This window comes from Fundulus heteroclitus, chromosome 22, assembly GCF_011125445.2.
Source record: "Fundulus heteroclitus isolate FHET01 chromosome 22, MU-UCD_Fhet_4.1, whole genome shotgun sequence".
NCBI lineage: Eukaryota > Metazoa > Chordata > Actinopteri > Cyprinodontiformes > Fundulidae > Fundulus > Fundulus heteroclitus.
In genome coordinates this window covers 26,228,785-26,241,423 of record NC_046382.1, presented here as the reverse complement: position 1 = coordinate 26,241,423, position 12,639 = coordinate 26,228,785, and the positions used below count along the sequence as shown (strand labels likewise).

Here is a 12,639-nt window from a genome sequence, read left to right as displayed (position 1 = left end):
GTTTGATAAATAAGAGGATAACAAAGTATCTCATGAAAAGTGGAAATCGTGGAATAGTACAAGCTAATACAGAACCTCAAAGTCTTTCTTGGCTGATTTAATAGTGGAAAAAGGTCAAGACACAAAGCAAAAAGATGGGAAAAATATGACAAAAATCAAAGAGAACGTCTAGAAAATAAATAACTGGGAATGGCAAGATGAATATCAGATGACTGCAATCAGCAGCTGAAATCAGGTGGGAGGGTAGGACACAAAGCAAGAAGAATTACAGACCGGCTGTGGGAGTTACACAAGTATGCAGAATACAAACAAAAGAGAAAAATTTAACCAAGACAAACTAAACTAACCAAAACCGCTCCCACCAAACAAAACATACTCAATTTAATAACAATGCCACCTCTGTGTCAACTTTCCACAGCTTAAATAAATGTAGACATTTGTTGGAAGTGCTTTTCTTTGCACTTGGAATAAAAATGTACTAAAGCTTAATATAAACATGACAATTATAGCTAAAATCAGATATTAGTCTGATATAATCAGACTAAGTCTAAGTCTAAGTCATATTTAAGTCATATTTAAGTGCACTGCTTTAACATACCAATATTCTTTCTCACTGTCTGAAAAGTCAAATTTATCATGTTTAGGTCCGTAAAGATGACCATAATCACCTCTATTCGATAGATGCCAGAATTTTGCAATTATTCACTACTTTTCTCCATTTCTAACCATGATCTTTATTACTTAACACTTTCACTTTAGTTTAATTAGACTGTAGAACATGATTTCTAAAAATTTAAGATCTTTGTCACTAAATGCATTTTTGAATTGAAATCTTGCTTTTTGAGATGTTTTTGAAGTAAGGGCGGCTAAGCGGCTTTTTGGTATAGTACTTGTTTCTCTGTGGATAACAACACTCCTACTAGCTTCAGTCAGCATCTTCCAAGGTGTTGGTTCCATTTAAGTCAACTCTTCTGAATTAACACACAATCTTACAAAGCCATGACATTGTCATCATCTGTAATGCTCTAAATTGTAATGCTTAATCAATCATAGGTAATGTAAGCTTTTGAATGTGAAGAAACTTTATAAAACCACCTGATTAATTATCACTGAGAAAAAAAAATAGCTGTGTCTATATATGTAAATATCAGGTTTCATCTATAGTCATATTTAATACATTTCAATAGCATCGCAAATTTCCTTGATGATTCAATTCATTACGTGACATACATGATATAGATCAGACACAGACTGATTTTTCAAGCCCTTATTCCTGGTAATTATGAGGATTTTCCGCTTACAGTTAATGAAAATAAGTCATTTAAGATTAGAATATTACATCAGACCAATAAAAACATTTTAACACGGAAACGTGATCTTGAAAATAATCTTGGATGCCTGCTTGAAGTGATAGTATGTATTTCCAAAAGGTACTTTTAATCTGACAAACAATCATCATCCGAACACAAATTCTTTATGAATATGACCGTATGTGATAAATCACATGTGTAGTATTTACTTGAAAAACAAAAAAAAAGTAAGCTTCTGTTTTGTTCTGCTGGCTTTTCAGAGCATCTTAAGGGCTCCCCATTGTTTGTTTTATGAAAGAAATCTTACCACTTGAAAGAAAGTGCTTTTTCTATCCCTCTACTTAAGATTGTGTTCATCTGACTGTCATAAATTTCTTTTGTGGTGGAGTGTCTTGAGTGAGCGTAGCTTATTCAACCCCACCTTTGATAGACAAGCATATCTTGGAAATTTAAATGCTGGAGATGATGGCCATCTTCGTAACAGGCTTTTGATCAGAGGGCTCCTCCAAAGGGTCATCCTTGTAATTGGGAGTTAACTGCGTGTGTGTTCCCGTGTTCATGAAACTCAATAGACCCCCTACTCATCTGCTTTTCTGTCTAAATGAAGATTATGTCTTTGATGTGTGAGAACAGCATATTTACAAATCAAATTCTGTTCTCCTGCTCGCTATAATTAGTTGGAGCTCATGTGAGCGCAAGTGTGGGAAACAGCGGAGGAAATTTTAGACTGCACACTTTCTCTTGAGAATGTCTATGTATATCCCTGAACATCACTATATATACGTATATCCCAGTAGATACATATTCCAGGAAATGAAACGCTTCCAGGTTGATGTGCTGTTTTGAAATAGCTTGCAGCTTACGTGAGGGTTCATACTTTCTGTAAGGAAGAAGAGTGGAGTTTTGGCTGCAGAATAGATCAGACAGTATTTCAAACAATCTATGCCCTTAACCCATCCGCCTGAGTGACTTTGTCTACTGATCTCAATGACAGAAATGCGATGTCAGATCACGCTCGGACCAACAATAGCAATCTCGTTAATTACCGCCGTTAGCCAGGGTTAGTGTTGGTATGTTGCCTCCATCAGCCAAATTATTCATTTATGGATTCCGATCAATCAAAAATAGATTAGGATACATTTAGCCTGCTGCTGAGTTTTACAAAATGTGCTGAAAGTATTTTGAAAAAATAGCTACAATGCTGATATTATCAACTCCTCCTCAGGGGATTTGTGGGTTTCAGTCTTACATGACTTTATGTCAAAATAGCAAATGTTTTACAGCTTTTGCATGCAAGACCAACACAACCCACTTGTGATAAAAAAGAAATTGAAAGTCAAAGGTGGAGACCGAAAAGAAGTTGCTTCTCTTCGTTTAGCTTTTTAAAGTTTGATCGGTTAATCTTTGTTTATGTTTAATAACTAATAGAGCTTTAATTTTACAGTTAATATCAGACAGATGACACAGCTCTTTTTAGCAGCTGTATTACTGTTTTTTTTCTTGACATAACCAGCTAATAGAAGCCATGGGATTGTTCTGTAGCAAAATATTAGGCAGAATCGTTTTTTTTTTTTTTTTGAGCAGTCATGTTGTGCATGTAAGATTTTCCTAAAGTTTCCCTAATATGGGTTTTGTTTGCAGCACAGCTGTATAGACTTATTTCATTCCCTGCGCTCCAAACCGTTCCACTTTATAAATCAATGTCCTAACTTCTGCCTTCTGCTGTTAACAACACTTTCTATTTACATTCCTCCTTTTATGTCCCTGTCTGTAACTCCAGGATGTTAAACATTCTTCTAAGACATACCAAATAGTGCTGAAAACGTCTGTATATGTACTGTAGCTGTTCCAGGCAGTACATGCCTCTGATATATGATAACACATACCTCAAACATTGCTAAGACTTTACGAGTATTACAATAATATTACATTTAAAATCCTCAGTTCAATTTGGATCGGGGATGTGAATGTCTTGAAAAAGGAGTGGATCATCAATATTTTTACTTTTGATGTTGGAATGTAATAAAAGATGGCAGCTTTTAAGTCCACATTATGCAGTATAAATTGAGGAAGGTTGAATTTAAGTGCAAATGTTAGGACTTAGGACTGGGACTATGTTTTAACCACCAGTATCATTCTCATTGCTTTCCTTACATCTTTTTTTTATAGACTTTACAGATGGTTCTTTGTTCTGTTGCGGGTTTGATTCTAGAAAACATTATAGGATGGCTACTTTGAAATGGGTAGACATATTTTAAACAACACAAAGCAACTTTAAAGCATTTTAGTAGAAATTTTATGCAACAGATATCATAAACCTTTTAGATGATTACTACTAGGTTTATGACGGTATAGACATGTTCCGGAAATAAAAATAAAAGTAAAATAATGCCTTTTATAAACTCGCGAGTCGTGATTATTCATTGTTGTACAATAACAGGCAAAGCAGAGACTGATTATTAAAATGTGTGATCTGTGTTAAGTTAAAATGTATGACGTCATCATAGTATTGTGTTATGTGTCCAGTGTTGCCTCTCACCAAGCATCCTATTGACCCACATTTGATTATTTGAGATCTGGTCACCCTAACTCCTAGTCTCATGCCCTTTATAGATGTCCTTGCAGTGCCTGTCCAAAAACCACCTGCACCAAGCATTAGAAACAAATGTTCACAGAGTTATTTGCTGTTCCGATGGAAGACTCCAGCACCCTGACCGGAGTCCTCTGATTGCAGGCTGCTGTCATATCTCATGGCTTATTCCATGAAAAGTGTTTTTAGTGTGTGCGACACCTAGATGATTACCCTTCCGCCAAATTTTTCTTCTTTTAGTTAACATCGAGCCAGTAGCCAAATACCTTTTCAGCAGCGATATAATGTTAAGTATTGTGGTTAGGGATTAGATAAACACTGTCATTATCTGGGTGTCTTATGCTGCTGATGGATAAGAGGAGGAGGAGGGAGGGCAAGGTAGGGGCTTGTGCTCTGCACATCAGGTCTGTGCAGAGTTCTCACAAGAACTCAGATAAATGCTACTTAAATATCAAAACACTTTTAGGGGAACTAATGACAGAGAGAGTAATTTTATTTCTAAATATTGATGAATGAAGAAAGAATTGGGCTTCAGCGGAAAGGGCTATACTCTCAACAAGGGCAAGATTGCAGGTGCTTGAGCACCACTGGAGGTCAGTCTGTGCAATTGCCAGCTCACCTGAAACAACTTCAAGCACAATCCAAATGGTACTGAAGAGAAATTAGCTAAGGTCCAAATCCTGATGTGTGAAATAGCATTCAGACAGCGTAAAATGCTGCATAGCAGTATAAGTATTGGCCGGATTCCCTTAGGGAAGGAGATATCCCAAAAACTAAATCATTTAAGGTGCATTCAGCCATAACTGACACACTGAATTATCTATAAATGAAAACAGTCATGTATTTTTTTCTCAAATAATACTACTCAAATATTCATAAATAACAACTTTGACCATGTTCAAGTGATTTTATTGTTGTATAGGCTATACCTGATTGTCAATAAGTTTAAAAATGATCAAGCAAAATCTCTAGTTAGTTCTTTGCTATTCACTCTTTGAAGCTCTACAGCATAATAGCATCTAAATATATTCCGAAATTTGAAAAATGCTTTGTTCACTGCTGAATAAATATTCAATATTGAAATATATAAATATATAAAAAAAAAAAATTTCTTTCTCTTGAGTCAGAAAATACAGAAATATACGTGAGGAACCATAACTTTAAAACAGAGCTATGTGAACTGGGATGTTATTACTGCAGGGTGAAACACAGAGCATTTTAATATTGCCATTCTATACATGTTCAACATATAAAAGCTATACATTTTAAATAGAATCAATATCTTATTTAATATTTTGAAAAAAAAAGAGCACATATATTCTTTAAATTATGATAAATCATCTATTTTTCATTACTTCTGACCACAACTTAACTCTTCACCCCACAGCCATTGTGTGTGCCCTATTTTCACAACCCTGTCTTCGGGACACCAGATCACTGTCCAATTATCATGTCCATTGCAACCATGTGTGGAAATCCACACCGCAAGCTTCTGTGTGAGTCTAAAGGGCATTTCGGATACAACACACAGCTGCTTCTAATGTTCTGGGTTCTCGTGCTAGTGAGTTTGTCACCTTCCCAGTGCATTTCAGTGAACGGCTCCAAAGCCGTTGAGGTTGACTTCATACTCGGTAGTGCACAAATGAATCACAGAGGCAGATATTGTTTCAGGATTGTATTTCATAAAGAACATCGCCAGTAACAGTGCCAGGGCGATCCAGAGTTGTTTTCCTCAGCTACAGTTGAGTAGCATGCGACAGGTGTAAAAAATCTCTTGGTGATATGAACCCTCCTATGGCTTCCTCAGGATGTTTCATGCCCACATGAACACAATTTCAAGATTGCCCAATGCATTGTTTTGCTCTGTCACCATGGTTTAGTCTTTGAAGACAATTGATTTGCATAACCAATCGTGGGTGGAACTGTTGCTCATTATGACAAGTAAAAATGTGTGAAGTGTGTTGTGTGTGTGTGAGTGAACGTGTCAGTGATAAATTGAATTTTGATTGCGGGACGGATGGATAATAATTTTGAGACAAATGTAAAGTAACTATTTTTTAATTCTTGCTTTTGATTTCGTATTTTATTTAATTATTTATTTTTGTTATGGCCTTGTGGCGCCCCCATGTTATGTTGCACTGGTCAGACAATCGACTCAAAAAGCCCCCTTTGGAAGTCAGCTATCATTTACAGCCGTCTAAGCTTTTCTAACTCATTCATGTTCAGCCGTCTTTTTTTTATTATTAGAGTAATGAAAATAGTGCTGTGGGTGAGCAGAGCAAGCTCAGCAGAGTTTTGCGTTAAGATCATGGATGCAGGTCAAAAGAAGCTTATCAGAAGTGAATGTACCACGGCAGGCAGCCCGCTAGCCGGAGAGCCGGAGTGGTCATCTGTTGATATATCCTTTACCCCCGACAAAGGCTGCCAACCTCCCCTCTCCTCTGTTCTTCACTGTCGTCCTCACATTTCAGAATCTGTTCCCCTCACCAGCTGTGACCTTTTTTTTCATCGGGGTCAACAGAAAGAGTGAGGCAGGATTTATGTGTGTCTGAAAGTGCAGGAGGAATGGTTTGGAGGGGGTGAGGTGGGGTGAGGTGGGGGGGAGGCCGTGCCTGTGTGTGTTTGGAACGAGGGAAAGCAGCGGCGGTGGAGATGGCATGAAGAGGGATTGTCACCCCGGTTCATTGAAATAGGTCGCTCTATCTCTGGGAGTTCACGGCAGACACAGGCAGTGATTGTCTGTTACTGGTAGCACTTGAGCTGAATTGAATTTGCTCCCACAAAATCAGGAACATGTGTTTTAGCTTTGGATTTGCTGCCCATTTAGGATATTAAGTCATCCCTACAACTTTATGCCTCTATTTTTAACATCTTTTCGGAAAAGATAGGGAATGCTATTATCTGCATATGGGACTTTTTCTGACTTTTCGCTTTTTTTTTGCATTCCTGCAGTTTATACTATAGCAGACTCCTTTTCACCTGGACTGAAGATATTTAATAAAAGAGCACAGAGGAGTCTTTTGTTGGAGTGCTGTCCTTGGCTCTGTTCTGCTTTATAGTTAGAATGTTACATCACTGTGGTTCTCCATGCACTGAAAACTTTTCACTGTGAAAGATGGATTCATGGAATACGGACTCTGAAGATTCATGTGACTGGGGCGACTCTTCTGAAGAGGAAGATGAACCTGGTGTCAAATATGATAAAGAGTAATGCCAGTCCTGCAGGGATGTGTGATGCCTGTAGCAAATGATGCTTTCACTGGGTGCCTGTTTAACGTAGAGTGAATAGAGTTTAATTAGACAGGACGTTTTAACTGTGTCCCCTGCCACACTTCTAACAAAGCATTTAATATTAAAAACATTTAATAATGGCCTTGTTTTTTGTTCTTTATACAACAGGTTAAAAAAATGCTAATTTTGATGTTTTAATTTCATTTTCTCCAGGGAGGACATCAGAACAGCCAGCGTCCTTGCAGCAGAGGCAGTCACCTGTTTGGTTATCGATCGAGAGTGAGTAGTAATCTTTGTTATTTTTGGCACTGCTGGGCTCCTAAGAGAAACTGGCTAGTTCCTGCCTCTCCCTCTAAGGTCATTACTGTGCATTTCTTAACTTATTGAGATCCACATTATACTGAAAATCCGCAGAAAAAAAACAAAACAAAGGTCTCCAACTTAACCAAAAATTATTTGAAATACATTTCAGGAAACTGAACACAGGTGCATCTTTAAAAATCAGAATTTCATTCAAAAGCTAATTTATTTGACTAGATAAGTTCAAACAGTGAAAATATATTCAATAGAATCATTACCCACAGAAAAAAATATTTTCAGTACTTTCTTATTTATTTGTGATGACCTTGCCTTACAGCTGATGAAAACCTGTCAAATCCTTTAAAAGTAAATTTCAAAGTAGAAAAAAATACATAAAACCACCAAACATTTGGCTGAAAAAGGTGCACAAGCCATAGGGGTAACCACAGCTTTGACATGATTTTTAAGCTAAACCCATTGAATGGTTGGGAGGAAATTCACACGGTCTTCTGAATGTTCCAAACCTATTGATGAATCCAAGACATGGTCCACAACTCTCCCATTCCTTGTGTTAAGCCACTCTTACACAAGGCTAAGAAGATAAAGGACTTTACTGTTGCGACTCTTTATAAATAAAAGTAGACACTGCATTTAATTTTAGTATTCAAGATCTCAGAGCCCAGAGAAAAAGGCACATAATCCCATTTGCTTGAGGTTCTTTGGATCTATGAAATCCAAAGTCAAGTTTATTTATATAGCACTTTTCAGTAACAAGACGATTGAAAGCGCTGCATATGAAGAGCAAAAGAAAAACAAAGAAATATGCACAGCCATCTGCCAGGTAATTGTGGACCACTTCATGCTTCCTGCTGCTGCCAAGCATTATGGATATGCTGATTTATACTTCCAACAGGACTTTGCACCTGCTCCCACTGACGGAAGTACCAATGCCTAATCTAATGACCATGGTGTCACTGACTGGCCAGCAAACAGTGTTACAAGTAAACTCTGTATCATCTTCCTCTTGAGTGTTGTCAACAGGAAGATGACACCAGACTTTAGACAAGCTGAAAGCCGTTATTAAAGCAACCTATGCTTCCCTGTTGCCTCAGCAGAGCCACAGAATGTCTCCCTCACACTCTAGATTGATCCAGTAATCCTGGAAAAAGAGCCTTGACTAAGGATTAATGCTTATACTTTACAGTACATTTAGTAAGCTGACATTTTCACATTATACCGTATTTTTCAGACTGTAAGGTGCACGTAAAATCCTTAAAATGTCTCAAAAATTGATGGTGCGCCTTATATATGATTACTGACTGATTTTATGTGGTAGAGGGCGTTCAAAAATCTGTTAAAATGTGTAAGTACTACTTTGGTAAGCAACGAAGCCGTTCCGCTCAATGGATATTCGGAGCATTACGGTACACCGTGTCACTACCTGATCGGACCCCTGAGCTGTCTACAAGACTGCCTGACTCTGATGTTGAAACTAGAAGTGCATTCATGTAAAGGCCCGCACATACTTGGGAGTACTTCACTCCGTGAAGGTCCGCGAGTATTCAAGGCGTACTCCGCACATTCAGGTACATGTCACACTATAAACTTCTTGGCGGCAAGAAGTCTTTACATCAAACTGTTTTATATGTGACACCGAACTTGATACGCTGAGCTGCTCCAAGCAGGCGGTCACAAGGACGCACGTCATCACAGTGCCTCTGTTCTCACTGACAGGTGTGCGGTGGGAGTCTGCTGGAAAAGAAACGGCTCTAGGTGCTCAGCTAGCTAATGACACATTTTACCATCCATTCCACTGCTTCGTCCCACTGGCAGAAAATGTGACAAATGTAGAAATTTGCCAAAAGAAATGTAAGCAACCGTACGCTCACCTATGAAGGGTAAAACGTCCACGGAGAGTCAGTGTGGAGTCCATCAAGCTCACAGTATGCGCACAGTACGCCAAATATATAGGAGCCTTTAGGCAACCCGCGCCCAGAGTACGCTCTAGCAACAATAAGCCTAGTAAGTTAATTCAATATAAAAGTTACGTTTATTTTGACCTTATGTTAGAAACAGGACAATGTAGTTCCAGCTACTCTGTCCTCCCGACAGAGACTGGATAGCTCTCCCTTACAGGAGAGAGCTGTGTACGTGAAGGGGTGGAGTGATATTACACACTTGGGAAGAATATTTATAATCCGGTGTGCCTTAAATGTGAACAAAGACACATATAGACACGTTAATTCACTGTGCGCCTTATAATCCGGTGTGCTTTATGGTCTGAAAAATACGGTAAGTCCTTGCTCTGATGTATTATTTTACTTTTCTGAGAAACTTAATTTTGGGTTTACATTTGCTGTAAACTTCAAACCTCTAAAGTAACAGAAATAATCAATACAGAACTCTTTACTGTATGAATCCATATAATCAATGGGTTTCTGTTATTGAATTAAATTCCTAAAATAAGTATATATTTTTTTGGTGATATTCTAATTTACTGAAATGAACTTTCAAAGAGCATTAGCTCTCATTGTTCTCAATCTTCTAAACCCACAAAAACCCCTGTGGTCCTTGTAAATGTCCTAAATTATAGTAGACAATACTACAGGTCAAAAAATATTGTCTTTATTAGAAATAAAAATCAAACATTAGAATAAATCCATATCAGTGTTTTATTGAATCAAAATCAGAAAATTTTATGCATATGTAATTGTGATAATATCAGTAGCTGCTGGGAAATACGCTTGCAAATTAGAATGTTTTTCCTCTCTTTTTATACTCCAATACAGATTATCACTGTTTATTATGGATGTTGAAAAACAATATGGGTACAGCCAATGGATGTGACCATATTTTTCTTTGGTTTCTTTTCCTCAATCATTACTGTTGTCCTGTATCTGTAAATAGGAACAAAGTAATAATATTTACTGGTGACATGTTGAATACCTTTGCAGGCTTAAAGACTCAAGACTTGGAGGTTGGACAATTGTAGTCTGAGCTAAACATGTGACATCATAATCCTCTGCAAATCTGAGCACCTCATAGATCAGATGTCTTTTTAGATCTGGTTATCTCCAAACAAACTGATACTTTCAGTTTTTATTTCTCCTCTTCTTCAAAACAAAGGTGTTCTTTTTTATTATTTTTTGCTTCCTTAAATTTTGCCGAACAGAGAAACAGAGTAAGCGGGTGTCATCAAACCCAATGCATCCACCCGGTCTCAGAAAACAGACGAATAGTAAGAGAATCATCCAGCACGTATGATTACTGCTGCCTGTCACACGAGCAGCAAGTGTTTTCACAGCTCACCAAGCCAGACTAATGGCTGCTTCACCCAGCTAGGCCAGTTTTGGTGCAGGATAATTGTTTTTCAGTCTTTGTTATTCTGTACGCTTTTATTTATTTTCAGCGCGCCCATGGACGCTTTAAAACCAAAGCAGCACAGCTTAAGGATAACAGCAGGAGCTGTGGGAAAGAGAGACGTAATAAGAAAAAGTGGCAGGGAGTCGCTGACTCCCTGCAATATGCATCTCGATCATCCAAACATTCAAACAAAAGCTTCTCTGAGACTGAGCCGGCGAACGTGAAATCTGGTCCAAACAGTAGAAGAAATCAACATGTTGTTATTGACTAGCTCAAACAAGCCTGGCATGAAACCTGCCTCAGTTAGATGTTCATTTAATATGATCCTTAATGGTAATTTGAATAAAAATTTCACTGAAAGAAAAATGTGCTATAAAGATTGAAGCATATCATGCCAAAATTGTGTGGGATTTTTTTTTTTTTTTTGTACTGAAGAAATTCACTGTCTGGTCCAGAGTCCAGAGTTAAATCCCTTGCTGTATTCATTGTTCTAAGACATTAAAATGACAGTGTCTTGTTTCTTTTACTTTCGTAGTATATTTAATCTAAATAAACTAAAATAAAAATCTAGAAACTATCTGCTGAAATTTCAAACCTCATGATAGTTTACATAATGTCACGTAGCACAGTATGTGTTATTCTGTAATTCTATAGTCAGTCGCTCCACTTTTTGTCTTAAGCTTCCCACTTGCTCACTCACCGTCTGCTGTCGCATTTTTTTTTTTTACCTCTTTGCCTTAGATTGAGCCTCTAAAAGCATGCTGATTAATTTTTAATAGTAACTGGCAGTACTTTTTATGGCTGCCTGGTCATTCACTCCTCGTTGATCACTTGCAATAATAGTACAAACTGTGCCTTACTGTTCCCTTTTAACTGAAGCTGTTAAAATATATTACATGCCGTTTAAGAGAATTTTCTTTAATAATTTAGCTTGAAGAGGTAGTGAAAATTTTTCCAATAGCAGTGTCAGAAAAGATTTGCCAAGGGCTATTCTAACATTCATTATCACCGTTTCAGTTCATTCAAGCACTTGATTGGAGGGTTGGAGGACGTTTCCAATAAAGGCCACGAGGATGCTGACGCCAAAGCCAAGTAAGTAAAACAACACTAATTGGTATGCAAAAATAGATTACATTACTCACTATGTACATTATTTATATAGCACTACTGTAAGCTTATCTTGTCTGTTTGTTTTTGTTTTTAAATTAACATGCCAGTTAATAAAAGCACAGCCATTCAGGCTTAAACCCTAGGGTGAGGTTTTTGTATTTTTTGCCTTGTAGCAAGAAAAAAAGGGCTAAGACCACTGAAAAAGAACTGTTTTACACAGCTTCTTGCATGTGCTGTCCCTCTGTAACTGCACGGTACATAACAATTTAACAATTTATCATGCTTATTAATATGTTGTGAGAGACGAATAAGCATGAAATTAAGGAAGATGTGTAAAAACACATCTTCAGAACCAATCTCAGCCCAAAATGGTGATGTGCACCACGTATATACATTCAGTTGTTATTGTCCGTTATTGTAACCATAAGCTGCAAAAAAAAATAGAGGCAAAAGCGCTCCCACTGCATTTACTCCTGTCGGGTCCTATGCCAGCCTACAGTAGGAGAGACCCATCCAAATTTGACAGCGACGCAGGATGCACTCTAGCATGTAACGAGGCGTCTACGTATATAATGTCTACGGTAGCCCGTGTTTACTTCCTGGTTCCTGAGCCAGTCATATGAGAGTTCCCAGTGTTCCCATAACGGATCATAGTATTTGGTATTTTATCTTGGCCAAACAAGCTGCAGCCTGCAAACATAGAAGCAAGTAAGAGAAGCGGACCAGAAATAGATC

General features: G+C 37.7%; 1 protein-coding gene across 3 annotated transcripts in view; it reads left to right on the top strand.

The window, feature by feature from the left end:
* Nucleotides 1-12,639, top strand: part of LOC105940239 (cGMP-dependent protein kinase 1) — a 130,632-nt gene that overhangs the window by 105,765 nt on the left and 12,228 nt on the right. For 2 of the 3 annotated variants that reach the window (XM_012882729.3, XM_012882727.3), the window contains exons 8-9: nucleotides 7,345-7,410; nucleotides 11,812-11,886. In XM_012882729.3, the coding sequence (XP_012738183.1) occupies nucleotides 7,345-7,410; nucleotides 11,812-11,886 (141 nt within the window). Of the gene's footprint in view, nucleotides 1-6,569; nucleotides 7,108-7,344; nucleotides 7,411-11,811; nucleotides 11,887-12,639 lie in introns of those variants that run through there. The other variant, XM_021308701.2, reaches the window with a different exon arrangement.